The 18,313-nt window shown below is 38.4% G+C and overlaps 1 protein-coding gene across 1 annotated transcript in view; it reads right to left on the bottom strand.

Moving 5' to 3' along the window:
- Positions 1–18,313, bottom strand: part of NR6A1 (nuclear receptor subfamily 6 group A member 1) — a 211,986-nt gene that overhangs the window by 28,475 nt on the left and 165,198 nt on the right. Inside the window, exon 3 of the mRNA XM_061200972.1 lies at positions 5,205–5,447. Within this exon, the coding sequence (XP_061056955.1) occupies positions 5,205–5,447 (243 nt within the window). The remainder of the gene's footprint in view (positions 1–5,204; positions 5,448–18,313) is intronic.

The raw sequence follows: 18,313 nt of genomic DNA, 5'->3' as shown, positions 1-18,313 counted from the left end.
GAATGAAATCTGTAACTTACTCCCAAATAGTTAAGAACACACACACAGAAGAAGAGAGAGGGACAGAAGGGGGAGTCATTTTTACAAAGCTCTTTAAGTTTGTAAGGAGCTTGAACTTCTATTCCTTCAAGATTCTGCTCAAATATGATCTCTCCTTGAGATTTCTCGGTGCTCAATTTTTATCCTGGTAAAGTGATACGGCAATGCCACAGGATCACTGTCTCAACAATGTCATTCTACAAACACCAACCTCCTCCAACCTTTCCTTAACCTTTTCATTTTTGAACTAGTTATCTAGCAAGTTATGAGACAACAAAGTTATGGGAATTTTAAATATTTTCGCATAATTACTTAACTGATATGAATTCCCCATGTGGCTCAGTGTAGCTTCCTCTTGCCTCTGATGATTTTAACAATATTTCCCCCATCCCACTTCCTACCCTGCCCCCCCCCCCCCACAGTCAGTTCATCAAACCAGGAAGCATCCTACACTAATTGGGACACAAGAGAAAAGCAGGACTTGGTCATGGCCCGTGAGAGGATCACTGTCTAATAATGGGGGCAGTGGGGGAAACAGACAAGTACACAGACAAAGAGTACAAGGTGATCAGCATTATGCAGAGAGCAAAAAAGGGTGATGGAAGCACAAAAGGGTTATCTGGTGGGGGGTGGTGTCAGAGAAGGCGTCTTAGAGGATGTTACAAATAAAAACTGAGTCTAGAAAGAAAAGTATATATAGTCAGGTGAAGAAGAGGGGGTAGAACATTCCAGGAAGATGAAACCAAATGTGCAAAGCCCCCAAAACATGAAATATCCTTGAGTTCTTGGAGAATTGGATTATGTGGGAAGAGCAGCAGAGGGAGAGGGAAGGGATGCCAGAGGTCTTGAGAATCATTCTGAGGAGCCCGACTTTACCTAAAGACTGCAAGATGTGTGAGGAGTATGTGTTTCGGGGGTATTGGGGTAGTAGTGGGGATGGACAGAAAGGGCCCAGCCTCTACTCACCACCCTTATTTAAATCTCCCTCATTGCTTTGCTAATTAATTTCCTGACCAGCCAAGTTCAAGGTCTGAAAAGGTATCTATGCCCAGAGATTGGGGGCATAGGCTGAGTGTAGGCTCACACATGACAGCTGTATTTTTTAACAGTTAATTTTTTAAAATTTTGAGGCTAAGTTTAGATTTATAGAACAATTGCAAAAACAGTACAGAGATTTCCCGTATACTCTACACCCAGCTTCCCCTTCTGTTAACTAAGCTTACATAGCCATAGATCATTCATCAAAACTAGAAAATTAACTTTGGTAGAACACTATTCACCAAAGACTTTATTCAGATTTTCCCAGTTCTATTAATGTCCTTTTTCTGTTCCAGAATCCAATCCAGGATCTCACAATGCATGCAGCTGTTATGTTTCCATAGTCTCCTCCAATCTGTGACAGTTGCTTAGTCTTTCCTTATCTTTTGTGACCTTGACACTTATGGAGAGTATTTTGTAGAATGCCAGTTATTTTGAAGAATATTGCTCAATTTGGGCTTGTATGTTTTCTCATGATGAGACTGGGGATAAATCTATCCATCCCTGTGTGTGTATATGTGCATATGTATATGTGTGCCCTTCTTAGTGATCATATCAGGGGGTACATGATGTCAATGTAAACACACTGATGTTACTCTTGATCTTTTGGCTAAAGTGATATCTGTCAGAATTCTCTACTGAAATGTACTATTTTTCTCTTTGTAATTACTAAATATTCTGAGACTATTCTAAATATTCTGTTTCTGTTTAAACCCATGCTCTTTTATTTTAGCATCCATCAGTGGATCTTGCCTATAGCAACTACTATGGTGTTCTAATGGTGATTTTCTATTTCCCTCATTTTTTCTACACTTACTAGAATTCCTCTATAAGGAAGAATCATCATTCCTCTATTTATTCAGTTCATTTTATCAGTATGAACTCATGGATATTTTATTCTTTGGGTTATAAACTAATATATATATATATATATATTATTCTCTGGGTTAAAAACTAATATAAACTAACATATATCTAAATATCTGTATCTATAGCACCTTCTAACTTTCTGGCACCACAAGATGCTCCAGACTCATCTTATATATTCCCTGCCTCAGCCCTAAAATCAACCAGTTCTCCAAGGACTCCTGATTCCTTTTATTGATATTTAGAAACCAAGATATGGACGCTAGGTGTGCTCGTTACTATTGGGGGTGTCATTGCTTCTAGCCCCTCTCAATGGCTGAGCTAGGAAATATATCTATGTATACCAACTCATGTATCTATACACACATCTATATTTTTTTAATCTATCTAAACATGAGTCCATATTACAACAACCTCTGACTCCAATCTAGCACCAGAGGTTTCATTCTAGCCTTCCCCTTTCCTGATTTATAACTTCTTTCCCTGATGTGAGAAACCCAACTCTCATTATCAACAGTATTATTTCCTTATTTGTTCAACCCTAGTATACAAACAAAGTAGTGAAAGAATTCCTAAACCATAACCTTGAGAGAATCAAATTTATAAACCAGAGTGCTTTGTTTGTATACAGTTCTTTTTGTCTTCAGTTTTAACAGTATACAGTCAATACAGTATACTATTTTCCAAGGCCAGCTCCTTTCTTCCTCATTCCCTTCAGTGTGGCTATGTGATTTATTCGTAATATTAGACTCATTTGCTATATGCTACAGTCTCTCTCCACCCCGCCCCCTCCACCATACTGGTTGCTTTAAAAAAATTTATATACAGTGAAATTCACTTCTTTTGTGGTGCTCAGTTCTATAGCTTTTGACTATAGATGCATAAAATTATGTGTCAAACACCATAGTTCCATCACCCCAAAAATACTCCAATGACAACTGCAATTTTAATTCTGCTTTCTCAGCACCAACCAGGAGGTGGCAGGGTTTCTCTCTGAGACGCAGCCTTCACCATGCAACTGAGCCTGTCTGCTCTGCATGCAAATAGGCCTAGGAAGGCAGCTCTACATCCCTCACACCTCATGTGTCATCTTCTCATGGCTATGGTTAGAGGGGTTATGTGGGTAAGCTTCTTCCTCCCTGAAATAGGCAAGTTTGGCTGAAAGCCTCAGAATCTCACACTCTTGACTGAATAAGCAGGACGATTCATCAGAGAGAGCAGTCAAGAAAGCAACTCATAAATATGCTTTGATAAAATACTATCAGTGAAGGCAACAAAGGAAGATGAGAAAACTGGAGACCAAAATCAAGTCAGATGACCAGACTCTCTCTTCAAGACATTACTTGGTGGCTTGTAAGGATTTCTGCAGGAGTAAACTGAGAGTGGGGAAGGGAGAGGATTTCTAGGTAGCGGAAGGAACCTAGCACAGGCAGGACAGTGCAAGGCATGCTTGAGGTACAATAAATTCTGGACAAATGAGGTTAGAAACATAGGCAGGGGACAAAGTTGGTAACAGTTTAAATGCCCTATTAAATGTTTTTATCATTCAGTAAATATAGCACATTCCAACACGCAACTAGTTATCCCATATGGTAGACATGTGAAGCAGTGTGTTGTCCGTGTGGTTAGGTACAAGTTTTGCTTGATTAATAACAAATTACATTTTAAAAATTATTAACTGTCAATACAACAACCACTAATCCAACTACTTGTAAGTCATTTTACCTCCCTAAGCTGCCTCTGTAAACTGAGGGTAATAGTTAACAATAGGGTTGTTGTGTGTATTTAATGAGATAATGCATAGAAAGTATGTAAGACTTTTGGGTACACACAATGCTCAGTAAATATTAGTATTGTAAGTAAATTATAAATGACCTATATTTACCTAAATGCCCTTCTATCTCTCTCTTACCTCTCTTCATAATAGGCAAGTTTTCAAAAAATTCTTATTATCCCATACACAATTTAAAAAACCAGTCTGAAGTGTCTGCTACAAAACCAATTTGAACAATTCATTAAATCTGACTAATCCCCACCCCATACTACTACTATGAGCTCTTAATACCTTGCTGGTTATTTTATATACATTGTCATATTTAATCTTCTACAGAGCTCTGAAAGTTAAGTATTATCGTACCATTTTAAAGGTAAGATTTAGCATCAGAGACATAAAGCAAACTGCCCAAGGTCACAGAGCTAGTCTGTCACCAACCTCTGCCCTCCTGAGCCTCTTATTCTTTTACTGAACTACACTGCACCGCTCTCCACCCTCCATGAGAATACTCCTAAAGTTCTGACATTGGCCCTCTTTCTCTTCTGTATCCAAGTTCTCTCTTTGGGTGATTTCTACCCACTAACAAAACTTTACCACCTCTATGCCAACAGCTCCACAAACTTCTACTTGTAAGCAGGACTTTTCACCTCAGTTCCAATCCGACTTCCTTAGTGGACATCTATGTGTGTGTCCTTCTCAGGTACTTCAAATTCAGCACCTACCAAGGCCAACATTTTGCCCCATTCTTTTATTAATTCATTTACTATTAATTCGAATGATCAGCTTCAACCTCTGGTACTGCCCAATACTCAGTATGTCACCAACTCCTATCAGGTGAGCTTCTCCCGCATCTCCCCATCTGTGCCATTACTTTCCCCTCCTCTCCTTCAGATCCTTCATACCTTTCTTCTGGACTCTTCTAAAAACTTTCTAGGTGGTTTTTCTGCTTCCCCCACCCCAATCCATTCTTCAAAGCTGCCCTCTGGATTAACCCCCTTAGAATACTGGTTTATTCATGTCATCTTAGGCTAATGGCTCTTGGAAAACTTCCCAATAAATCCCAAATTCTTCACCAACCTGGATGCAGATTTCTGGGTATGCCCAACCTGAGTATGCCATGCTTGTACCAAACAAAATGATAACACATGCAGGGGACCTACTGCCTTCCTGCCGTTTCATATAAAATTCCTGCTTCCTTTCATCATGCCCTGAAAAAAGAACTAGTGGAGTATATTAATCCTAGTTAGTGCCTGATTGTTAATTGGGGTCTTGCCACATGGACCCTGTGCATTCATTCTCACAGGATCCTTAACATCTCACCAGTCTTTTCTTCCACCTAATCTGGGAGATCCCTGTAGGCAGATTCATTTTTGGGTTATGAGTACACAGTACAAGTGCAGGCTTGGGAAATGAATAACTCCAAGGCTTAATGGCTGACACTAAAGATAAAGTGATGGGTGAAGCGTGAGCCGCAAGCACCACTCACCCTTCCGGTTCATCCCCATCTGGAGGCATTTGAGCAGGCGGCAGTACTGGCACCTGTTCCTCTGCTTCCGAGACATGACACAGTTCTTGTCACGACTGCACCGATATACCCGCTTGTTGCAAATGCTCCTCTTGAAAAACCCTTTGCACCCCTCACAGGAGATGATTCCATAGTGCAAGCCTGTGGCGCGGTCCCCACAAATGAGACAGGTTCGTTGTTCAGCCCGATCATCTGGAACAGAAACTGAACATATGCAAGTTAGAACACAGTGGAAATAATGGCTTTAAGCCTGCAGATCTAAAATTAGCAACCCTGGATAGACCCAGAACATTACCCTCTCCAGGCTAACTGGCAAAGAGGTGGCATCTTTAAAGCCCTTGTGGTAGGAACAGACTCCTGCATCTACCTGTAGATACCGCAAACATAGCCTAATTAAAAAAAGAACTCACGTTCCTTCCTCTGAGTTTCATCATCACTTGGACCAGTAACCAAGTCAGAAACCTGGAAGGTATCTTTGACTCCTCCTTCTCCCTTACCTTCTTTAGCGACAGCCCATCACTTCTACCCTGTAGGAAGGTGGTAAGGATTACTTATCATGTATGTAAGTGCCCAGCATATGGTATATACCCAATAAAGGATAGTTATAATTATTAACAAGTGAAGAAGCTTCCATGCCCAGCTAAGCCATCCATGCATCCAACAGATATATACTGAGCAACTATTCTCTTCTAGGCACTGTTGTAAGGCATGGATACAGCAATGAATAAAAGACCCTGGTGAAGCTTACATTCCAGCAGAATATCTACTCTGTGTCCAGGCCCTGTACTAGATATTGGGTATTCAGAAATAAATCATCATAATCCCCACAGTCAAGGAACTCACTGTCTAGCAACAAACAAGTTAGTCAAAGCAGAAATTCAGGCTGGAATATAGCTCTTCACTTCCTCTTCCCTCAAATTCCACTTTGGACCAAGCAACTGCCAAAGAACAGGCATATGACAAAAACAAGCGCCTTGGTGAACTATGTCAGACCTTGGTAGCGGGTCCAAGAAACCTCCAGCAGAGAAAGACAAATATCATATTATATTACTTACATAGAAAACAAACTTCTGGTTACCAAAGGGGAAAGGGAGGGAGGGATAAACTGGGAATTTGGGATTAACAGATACATACTACTATATATAAAATAGATAACAAAGACCTACTGTGTAGCACAGAGAACTATATTCATTGTCTTGTAATAACCTATAATGGAAAAGAATCTAAATATGTATATAACCAAATCACTCTGCTGTACACCTGAACACTGTAAATCAACTATATACCTCAATTAAAAAAACAAAAAGGAAAAAAGAAACCTCCTGGAAAGATTCTGATCTGTGCCAAGCACCTAACACATGTTATTGTGCTGAATCATCACAACAAACCTAACTGAGGTACCCTTATTTTACAGCTGAGGAAACTCATGAAGCTCATGAGGTAATATCACTTTTCAACAGTCACCCATCTAGTAAGAAAGGGAGCTAGGGCTGGAACCCCCAAAGTCTATGTACCTAACCAACATACTCTGTGGCCACGGCAAGGCAAATCTATCCATTCTACGCAGGTAAGTCAAGCCCTTCCCTTGGGACACACACACACACACACACACACACACACACACACACACACACAAAGCTAAAAAAAAGCCAAGGTCTCCCTTTGTAAATGAACAAACAGAAAGAAGCAAACTGTCCCAAATGGTGCTCGTCCAGATGTCAGATAGAGATTTCTGCACCTCCGATTCTTATAAGGGACTTGAAGGGTATTTAAAGCATGTTTACATTCATTATCTCACTGGTACCAAGACCAGGGCATGGATTATTTTTATCTTATAGATACAGCAAAGAAAATTCGGTGAGTACCAATCGTGTACCATGCAATGTTCAAGAAGTTTTTACTGTCTTATTTATTCATCCCAATGACTGTGAGAAGTATCTTTATCCCCGTATTACACAATCAAGAATCTTAAGAGTTAAGAAAGGGCCTTAGAAATTGGCTCGAACAGACCTTTACCTGAGGCATGAAATGAACTCCCTCTACGATATTCCAAGACAAGGGGTTGGAACTCTACTTGCACATATCCAGTGACTCAATAAGGTACTTCATTCCATTCATTCCGTTTTAGATAGTTTTAATGGTTCAAAAGCTTTTCTTTACACTGAGCCAAAGTCTATTAACCTGAAGCTTTCCTCATTGCCCTGAGTTACGTGCTCACGGGCAAAAAATAAATGTATAACCTAGCCTAGTTCATATACCAACCATTCAGAGATTTAAAGATAAGTGGGGTTCCTAACTGTGAATTTTTCTTCTCCCATTTCTTATTCTTAATCATATAGTATCAAAATTTCTCGTAAAACAAAGTATCCAGAACTAAATGGTTTGATTTTCTTAATTTAAAACTCAATTAGTTTTGTTTATGTATCTGCAGCTATCAACACCAGTATACACATAGTATTTTATAATTCTCGATGCTATGCTATAAAAATGCTACAAATTTTATAATGGGAAAAAAAATGAAGCTTAAAGAGGTAAGGCAATTTAATTGGTTATATAATCAGGAGTGGAATTGAAATTAGAATTCAAGACTTTCTGATTCTGAGACTGCTGTATTTCCAATCCCCCCTACCTTTAATTCACATCTGGTTCACAGACATCTAAATCCTGAAGTATTTATCACATATGACATTAACGCATGTCTTTCTTATTCCATTCTTGGGAAGGGTAGGATTTCTAAACCCAACGGTAGGACTTTACACTTGTCTTTGATCAATTTTATCTTTATATAAGAAATTCTATGTGTCATTCTGGTCTATGGAACTCTTTGGGGATCCGGTCCTGCCGCCCAGTATATTAGTTATTTCTCACTCCTCCTCCTTTTCTCTAATATTGTATGGTCAATATTAGATCATTTTCATTTCCAACCTTAAAACAATATTCAACAGAAATGTGGCCTCAGGCAAGCTGCTGGAGCCCCTGCGCAATCTGACTTAACCAAATTAACCATCTGGAAACAGTTGTTCAACTAGTTTTGTCCGTTAATTAGGCCAGACATTTCTCTATCTTATACATAAGGATATCATGTTATACGCCTCACTGAAATTTCTCTATCTTATACATAAGGATATCACGTTATATGCCTCACTGAAATTTCAGATTCATTACATCTACAGTATTCTTTGACTCGTGAGCCTAACAACACAAAGGAGATGTTCATAACCATTCAGCACTCTTAATCTATTCAATGTTCTTCATCTGTTAGTCTACCTGAAAATATAACGGGAAAAAAATCAGGCAAATAAGCACTTCAAAGTAGAGACTATGGGAACAGAGCCAATATTTTATAATAATTTTAAATGGAGTATAATCTACAAAAATATTGAATCACTATGTTGTACACTTGAAACTAATATTGTAAATCAACCATACTTCAATTAAAAAAAAATATATATATATATAAAACACCACCACCAACAAAAACAATAGCAACAAAAACAAAGTAGAGACTATGGCTCTTAGTAACTGTAGTGCTCAGTAAGATGACAGAGTTGTTGATGAAAATCTGATGGTTTGAAAAATGATAGGTACTTAAAACTCTGAAAAAGGCAGCTTGCTATCTACAAAAATAGCAATGGGTTAAAAAATAGTAGGAGAGAAGACTCTTACTAATTTATCAGAGAAGTTCAATGTTTGTCTTGATCAGGAATACTAGAAGGTAGAAGGGCTCAGACAGTGTACTCTAAAAATACCATTTCCTATGAACAGGAGCCAGGACTCCTAAGAGAAATGGTTGATTTCAGGTTTGAGGCAGAATGTATACAAGATGAGTCTTGTACTACCCAAGACTAATAATGGGGTTATGTCAAAAGGATACAGGGAGCAACATAAAAGCCTCCCATTGGCCTTAAATGGAGCAGACTATGCATCAAAAAGAATAATGATGGCAATGGATTAAAACACTTCAGATATAAAAATCAATGAGTTCATAATAATATTAAAAAGAAAAACTTCATTAGTTACCACTGGAGGTTTCTAGGACACCAATTCAGTATTCTGAAAATTGATGAATGAAGGGAAAAAAAATCAAACATTAAAGTAAAAACTATTGGAATCTTCCTCTTTTGCTCTCCTCCCCATGAGAAAGAGAAGAGAGGAGGGTGAACACTAAGACAGTTTTTAAGAACTTTAAACTTTAATTGAGAAGACTGGCATTAGGTAAACAGATTTGCCTGGCAGTCAAGGGAAGAGGCTTGGCTGGGGAGGTAGAGTTGAACTCGGGCCCCATGGCAAGGTAAGTCTCAACTCAATGATGGAAAGGAAAGAGACAACTGTCAGCTCTACAAAATCTTCTGAGCAGAGGCAGTAGAACATAGAGATTAAGAACTTGGTCTCTAAAGTCAGAATACTTGGGTTCAAATCTAGGCTCTGTGACTTGCTAGCTGTGTGACTTTGGAAAGCTTCTTAACCTCTCCAGAGGTACCTCAGTTTCTAGTCTATAAAATGTGGATCATACTACCTTCTTCAAGGAACTGTTGTGAGAATCATTGAGTTAACAGATTACCTATAAATGACATGGAGCTCTAGCTTCCTCATGGTCTGTATTAGAATGAGACAGCATTACGAACCCTCAAGTACTAGACAATATTGTTGACTGCCTTTTTTTTTTTTTCTAACTTAAAAAACTTAAAAAATTCCACTAGCACAAAGGAGGAGTATTCAGTCAGTCTGGTGGCAGGGTAAGGTAATAACAGATTTCCTAGAGGAGGTGAGTTCTGAAGTATGCCTACCAGTTAGACAAGTGAAAGGAGAGGAGGGTATAAGCAGAAGAAACAACTGGCATATAAAGTAATGTCTCAATTTTGGCGCTAGGAACCTCTAACTTGGGTTTTCCTCGAAACAATCTGATTCATTTCTAAAATAGCCAATATAGTTTACTAAGCTTCAGCAAGACTAACTCAAGATGAGTTACCCAGAAATATCCACAGATACAACATCAAGTTATGTCCTACCCCTCTATATGTAAAACAGTCATGATTTGCCCAGAATTTTTTTCCTGCAAGATGTTCTCAAGGATGCTTGCTGGTTACTCATGAGAAATAAATGTAACCACACATGGGCATTGTTAGAAAGAAAGGTAACATGCTTGTCTTTGCTACACTCTTTCAAAACTTATAAACAATCTTAAGAATTTATTTTTAATCAGAAATGATTCTAATGCAGGTAACAGGAACTATCATATAATTTTCATTTCTTCACACGTTAACACTCTTGCGTAGAGAGAGAAGGGCTAATGCAGAGCTCGGTTAGGGTCACTATGGACACAGATTAATCTTCAGAGGCAGAAACATCAAGTTCAAAGGAAATAATGAAAATGATGAATAAAGCAGCTGATATGGTTGGCTTAGAAGATTAATAACAATCTGAACCAGGTAAGAGCCCTAGCAACGTCTCTTCAGGGTACCAATGACATGTGCCCGCTCACACAAATCGATGTTCCTGTTTCTACATCATTTAGCAAGAACAAAAAGTAAATGAATACAAGGATATTTATAAATGAATCTATCTGGTCATCAAGCTGACCAGAATTTTACAATACTGAGGTTCTTGCTTTATAAAAGTGGCAGGACCCCTTAGTTACACCTAACCAAGATTATACTGCAGTATCAAGTCTCAATCAAAAACATTAACAGTGGGCTTCCCTGGTGGCACAGTGCTTAAGAATCCACCTGCCAATGCAGGGGACACAGGTTCGAGCCCTAGTCCGGGAAGATCCCACATGCCACGGAGCAACTTAGCCCGTGCGCCACAACTACTGAGCCTGCACTCTAGAGCCTGCGAGCCACAACTACTGAAGCCCGCAAGCCTAGAGCTCGTGCTCTGCAACAAGAGAAGCCACCGCAATGAGAAGCCTGCGCACCGCAACGAACAGTAGCCCCCGCTAGCTGCAACTAGAGAAAGCCCGCGCGCAGCAACAAAGATCCAACTCAGCCAAAAATAAATAAATAAATTTATTAAAAAAAAAAAAAAAAAACCATTAACAGTAACATCTGGTACCATGACTGCTACACAGAAGAAGCTCATTTTGTTGAATGAATGAATGAACGAATGAATAAATGAATAAATACTATGGCTTAGTGCAGTGTTTTCGAAATTATGTCATAACCCATAGCATCACGACTAGCATTTTTGGAAGAAATGAAAGAAAATATCAAAGTGCATCACATGTAGTAAGGGTAAGATATTGTGAAACCTTTCTTTCAATTAAAGTGTGTGCGTTTTATGTCTGTGTGTACATGTGTGCAGTGGATCACAATGTACTATGGATCAAACTGTAAAAAGTTTAAAATACACTGATTTCGTGGTTAAGACACACTGGGTATGAATTCCAGCTCTGCCACATCCTAGCTTTGTTAACTGTGGACACACGACTCAGTTCTCTTAAGTCTCACTATCAACTGTAAAATAGAGATAACAATAGTACTCACCTCATGCAGTTGCTAGGGAATAAACGATTATAGGTATACAACAACAACAGCTAACATGTACCTGGTGTTCATTGTGTAACAAGTTCTGTTCTATATGTGTCACATATAATAATTCACTCATTCCTCACAACTCTATTATCCCCATTTTGTAGATGTAAAAGACTGAGGCACACATAGGATAAAAAATATGCCCCAGGTCCTCAACAGGACCTAGCTATCTAGTAGGCAGCAGAGCCAGGATTCTAAGCAGACAATCTTGAACCAGGATCTGAGACCTTTCATACTACACTATACTGCTTAATACAATTCCTAATATACAGTAAATACAATAAATGTCAGTTGTGCTATTGTTATTAAAGATACATTTCCTGTAAGATCAGAACCTGATAAAAAAATTGCAACTTATGAAACATTCTGGAAAGTATTTTGTTTAAAAAAATCCATCTTAACAGCAATAAATAGTGCTTTAATAAAAAAAGAAAAGGCTTTGATAGAAATCAAATTATTATTATTAAACTCTTGGCAAATTAGGAATAGAAAAAAAACTTGCTTAATATGATAAAGACTATCTAAAGAAACCTGTACCAAATATCATACTTAATGGTGAAATGCTTTAAAAAACCTTTTCTTTTGAGACTGGAAGACAAGGATGGCCCATTATCAATACCTTCATTCAACATTGTACTGGAGGTTCTAGCAAGCACGGTAAAATTTTTAAAAAAAACTAACTATATTTCTATCCCAGTCACAAACAGAAATGAAATTTCAAAAGATGCCATTTACAATAGCATCTAAACATATAAAATACCTAGGCTGCAATCTAATAAAGACATATAAGATCTCTATGTAAAAATTTTAATACACTTATTTAATGTGAAATTGAAGACGATTTCAGTAAATGGACAGGTATGTTATGATCATAGGTTGGAAGAGTTATTATTGTAAAGATCTACAGAGTCAGTAAAATTCCATTCAAAATCCCAATTCTGTGTGTGTGTGTGTGTCTGTGTGTGTATACCTGACAAGCTAATTCTAAAATGTATATGGAAATGCAAAAGAACAAAAATAGCACAAATATTTAAGAAAAAAATAAGATGACTTTATCTACCATATTATCAATATTCATTTTAAAGCTATAGTAATTAAGATATCTTTTACTGGCTCACAGGTAGATAAACAGACCAAAGGAACTGAATGGAGAATCCTACATCATCATACATATATGGATATTTAATTTATGATATGAGTGGCACTGCAGAGCAGTGAGGAAAATACAATTCTTTTCCATGAACAATGTTGGGACAATCAGATACCTAATACGGAAAAAAAAATGAAACTTGATTCTACCTCAACCCCATGCAAAATATTTAATTCCAAGTAGAGAGCAGACCCAAGTATCAAAAGCAAAATAATATACCACTCAGAAGATAATAAAGAAGAATATCTTCATGATCTTGGGATAGGAAGAGATTTTTGAAACAGGCCATAAAAAGCACTAACATTAAGGAAAACATTAATCAAATTGGACTACATTAAAATGAAGAACTTCAAGAGAGTGATAAGGCAAGCCACAGTGTGAAAGAAGATATAAGCAATACACACAACCTAGAGTGCTCACATCCAGAACATATAAAATTCCTTTACATCAATAAGAAAAAAGCAACCCAGTAGAAAACTGGGCAAGAGACCTGAACAGGCATTTCACAAAGGAGGCTATCCACATAATCAATAAACTTATGAAAAGATGTTCAAACCTATTATTAATCAAAGACATGCAAATTAAAACCATAGTGATACACTATTACACATCCATTAGAATGGCTAAATATTAAAAATGACTTCAAGCTATGGTGGCAATTTGGAAAAACTAACTTTCACATACCATTGGTAGAAGTGTTTATTGGTACAACTACTATGGAAAAGTGTGTCATTATTAGAGTTGAAGATACACCTATCTTATGACCCATTCCCAGGTACATACCCAACAGAAATACATGCACATGTGTATTAGGAGACAAGTTCAAGGATGTTCACAACAGCATGCTTGAAAAAAGTCCCAAATTAAAAATTACCATACATTCATCAACTTACTGTAGATAAACAGTGTAATTCGTACAATATAATACTTTACAGCAGTAAAGATATTTTAACTACTGCAACAACATAGATGACTCATACAAACAGTGTTGGGTAAAAGAAACCAGGAAAAAAAGAATGCATACTGTAGGATTCCATTTGTATTAAGTAAGTTAAAACAACAACAGCAACAACAATAACAAACAAGCAATAGAGGGGAAAGAGACACAGAGTGAAGAGACTGCTGGGGTGGAGAGAAGCTTTTGGATCCTGTCAAGGTTCTATTTCTTGATTTGGGTGGTGCCTGTTTTATATTAATTCATTAGGCTGTAAATTTGTGTTTTATTTACTTTTCTCTAAGTGTTATATTTCACAATAAAAAGGTTGAAAACAAAAGATAGCAGGGCACTTCAGGAAAGGGAAATGACATCATCAATAGCAAAATGAAAGAACACAAATGTAAGGTGTGTTTGAAGGAACTGCATAGGATATTATAGTTAAGTAGAGAGGAATGGTCAGAGATAAGTCTAGAAAGCTAGTTTGGAACAGAGTGCAATAGATTTTATCCTACTGATAAAAGGCTACTGAGATTTTAAAATAGAGGTATGTCTGGATCAAAGCAGTATTTTAGGAATATTAACCTCACAATGATGTGCAGGTTGCCACAAGATGGATGGCATGGGCATCTACGTAACAGGAATGGTAACGAAGGAATGGCTGAATGGAAGTGAAAAGAAAGCATAGGAGCCCTAGAGACGGCTTGTTGACTGACTAGATTCCAGAGGGGGGATGAGGGGAGGACGGGATAGGAAAGTGTTTAAAAAATGAACTCGAGGTTCTAAACCAAGGTGGCTGTGAGAAATGTGATATCACTAATAGAAAAGAGTAAAGCAAAAGCTAAGTGAGGGACAAAAATCAATGGCTTTAGTTTAACAGAGGATGATGGGCAAGTCAGACAGAAGTTTTCCAAAGGCAGTTACTTAGAGGACAATGGTTCAGGCTAGAAGGAAGGATTTGGGAGTCATCAACCCATGGGAGAGTTGAAGCTATGGCAACAGATTAGAACTCCAAGGAGGAAGGGGATGTGCAGAGAAGCAGCCGGAAGGTAAAATGGAGACACAGAGAGGGGAAGGTAAGAAGTTAGGGAAAGAAAGTGAGATGACATGATCAAAGAAGAAACAGGTAGAGGGCTTCCCTAGTGGCGCAGTGGTTGAGAATCTGCCTGCCAGTGCAGGGGACACGGGTTCGAGCCCTGGTCTGGGAAGATCCCACATGCCGTAGAGCAACTGGGCCCCCGTGAGCCACAACTACTGAGCCTGCGCATCTGGAGCCTGTGCTCCGCAACAAGAGAGGCCGCAATAGTGAGAGGCCCGCGCACCGCGATGAAGAGTGGCCCCCGCTTGCCGCAACTAGAGAAAGCCCTCGCACAGAAACGAAGACCCAACACAGCCAAAAATAAATAAATAAATAAATGAATTAAAAAAAAAAAAAAAAAGAAACAGGTAGAATATAAATCCATGATTATGAGAAAGATAAGGGACAAAAAGGGTTTCACAAAGAAGATGAGCACTGTCAAACACAATGCAGGTCAAAAAGTGTGAGGAATAAGAAAAGGCTCAAAGATCACTGGTGAGAAGTTTCAGTGAACCGGTTAGAACAAAAATCAGATTCAGTTAAAAACAGGTGAGTGGTAAGGATATAAAATTAGTATTTTATTATTATCACTCCAAGAGTGATAGAGAAACATTCTGCAGGAAGAAGCAACAGATTTAAGCAAATGTTTATTTTTTAACTAGGAGAAATTCATATGCATTTAAAGAAGATAAACATAAGAACAAAGCCTTTTAAGAGGAGAAAGAACTGTAATCCAGACATACTTTCAAAATAAAAAGTAATGAAATGTAAAAAAATTAAACATTAAAATTTTTCTTATGTATTTTATTTTTATTAAGAAAAAGATAAAGGTGGACTTCCCTGGTAGCGCAGTGGTTAGGAGTCCGCCTGCCAATGCAGGGAGCATGGGTTTGAGCCCTGGTCCAGGAAGATCCCACATGCCGCGGAGCGGCTAGGCCCATGTGCCACAACTACTGAGCCTGCGAGCCACAACTGCTGAAGCCCACGTGCCTGGAGCCCATGCTCCGCAACAAGAGAAGCCACCGCTCACAGCAACTAGAGAAAGCCCACGGGCAGCAACGAAGACCCAACGCAGCCAAAAATAATAACAATAAATAAATAAATTTATTTAAAAAAAAAAAAAAGATAAAGGTACATGCCTAGTGTCAGAAAAGGAAAGCGATTTACCCAAGGTCACACAGCTAGTCAGTGATGGATCTGAACCTCAAACCTTACTACTTTTCCAAAGACAGACTTCCCATTATACAAACTACCTCCTATGGGGGTGGGGTACAGGAAGAGAAGGATGGTATGTATCAAAATCGAGCCTCAGTGCTGCTGCTGCTTTTTTTTTTTTTTAAACCAAAGAAACAACTGGAGTCACAACAAAATCTGTGTAACTAGATGTATTCTTACCATGCTGTGAGTGAGCACTAAGTACCTTCATATTAGCAACCAGTTCTACTTTAACTTGGTTAAATGCAGACCAAAACCTGTTGTTGAAATGCGTCTTACTCTCATACCTCCACTCAGCCCTGCTGTTACAAAAATACCTCCCCAACCCCACGAAGAGCATTTTACCCATTCCAAGGGCTCAGGTTACGCAAATTACATTTGGAAACTGATTTTTATCAAAACCTGCTTTTCAGACTGTGATGAAGGCCAGATTTAGGAAATGGAGAGTAGAGCTGCTCACTATACCAAAATTATGCTGACAACTCAGGCAATCTGGAACTTGGCTGGCTAAAGGGTATCAAAAACAAAGGGGATCTGTTTCAACTGGATTGCTGGTTCTAACTCCCTGATCAGTTGCACAGTCTAAGTACTGACTGCACTCGGTTTTATAGGTTGCCACTATCTGAAATGAAGGCATCAGGCGGTGTAGCAGAAATGAAATTGGGAACAGGTACCCTTAAAATTTCATTTGTGAATATAGAATTCAAACAGAAATAAGTAAAGATCATAGGATTTCTCCTCTACTAATATATTCTTCCTCCTCTACACTTACCACTATAAAAATCCATTTCCAGAGGCCACACATGGAGTTCCACAGAGGACATTTCTAAAAAATGACATCAGTTGAATGAAAGCAAGTGAGCAATTTACAAGATTGGTATTAACTGAATGTTTGGGAATTATCCCTATATGTCACTGAATGAAAGATGGGAAAAAGACAATGTTACCACCATTAACTGCTTAGGCCTGGAAACACAGATGAAATGGTTCACAAATTACAATTAACTCAATGCCACAGGAAATGAATTCAGGGAAAATATTATCCCATCACTCAACAGGTGGGGGTAAGAACATAAAATTTCAGACCAAAGTCCCTAGTTCCTTCCAGTCTCTTATATGTAGGAATCTTTGAACTAGGAATCAAGTTTCAATTTGCAATGAAAACAGTTTTCATATTCATGCAAATTTAGGTTTTCCAGTTGGAGGAAAAAACCTGCAAATTTTATTTGGATTGTTAATGGGAACTTTTAAGGATTCCTTGTTCATTTAGGGAAAAAAAGAGTTGGTTGATTCTGAGGAGTCTTCTCTGAAAAAAAACGTAAACATATATTTCATTAATAGATAGCTTGGATCCCCACATTATGGCTCTAAACAAGTAAGTATTTTTGAATTTGGAAGTATAAAGTAGACACTGATTCACTATTTAATAATTATTACTTCTTGCTTCAAGTCACCTCTTGACATTTATTCACTAAATAAATATTTGAGGACTTCTCTGTGCCTCTGGAACTATGAATGTGACCAGTAAGATGGCCTTGTTCTAGAAAAGCAGAAGCTGCTCATCTGTGTGATAGTGGTGGTGATGAGGGCTGGGGACGAAGTGAAGCAGAGGTGCTATACCACATGGATTCATAAGGGTCGAGAGTAGTTACTATGGCTCCTGAAGCTAAAACATGGTTCCCTGTAATAAAAACATACCAATCTTGAGAATTCCCTAGCAGTCCAGAGGTTAGGATTCGGCGCTTTCACTGAAGGGGCCTGGATTCGATCCTTGGTCAGGGAACTAAGATCCCACAAGCCATGTGGTACAAACAAACAAAGAAAAAAAACCCATACTGATCTTAATTCAGTCTGTGGACACTGCCCAACCTGAACCAGCCTGCTCCCTCCTTATTTCCACCAAGAGTTTTCAGCCTTCGGAGTTTAATATCCCTAGTCCCCAATACTGACTTACACAGTATATGATTTCTAGTCCTCTTATCACACTGGTCATCTGCCTTCTCCTCTGGACATGTTCCTGCTTGTAAGGATCTTATGAAAATATGATGCTCACAATCTAGTGTGGATTGATGAGTACATAACAGAGCGGGTCTATTTCCCCTACTCCCTTTTATATGTATATATTTTTGGGCTGCGCCACGCAGCTTATGGGATCTTAGT

This window comes from Eubalaena glacialis, chromosome 9, assembly GCF_028564815.1.
Source record: "Eubalaena glacialis isolate mEubGla1 chromosome 9, mEubGla1.1.hap2.+ XY, whole genome shotgun sequence".
NCBI lineage: Eukaryota > Metazoa > Chordata > Mammalia > Artiodactyla > Balaenidae > Eubalaena > Eubalaena glacialis.
The sequence above is the reverse complement of the archived record's forward strand: the minus strand, read 5'-3'. Positions and strand labels throughout refer to the sequence as shown.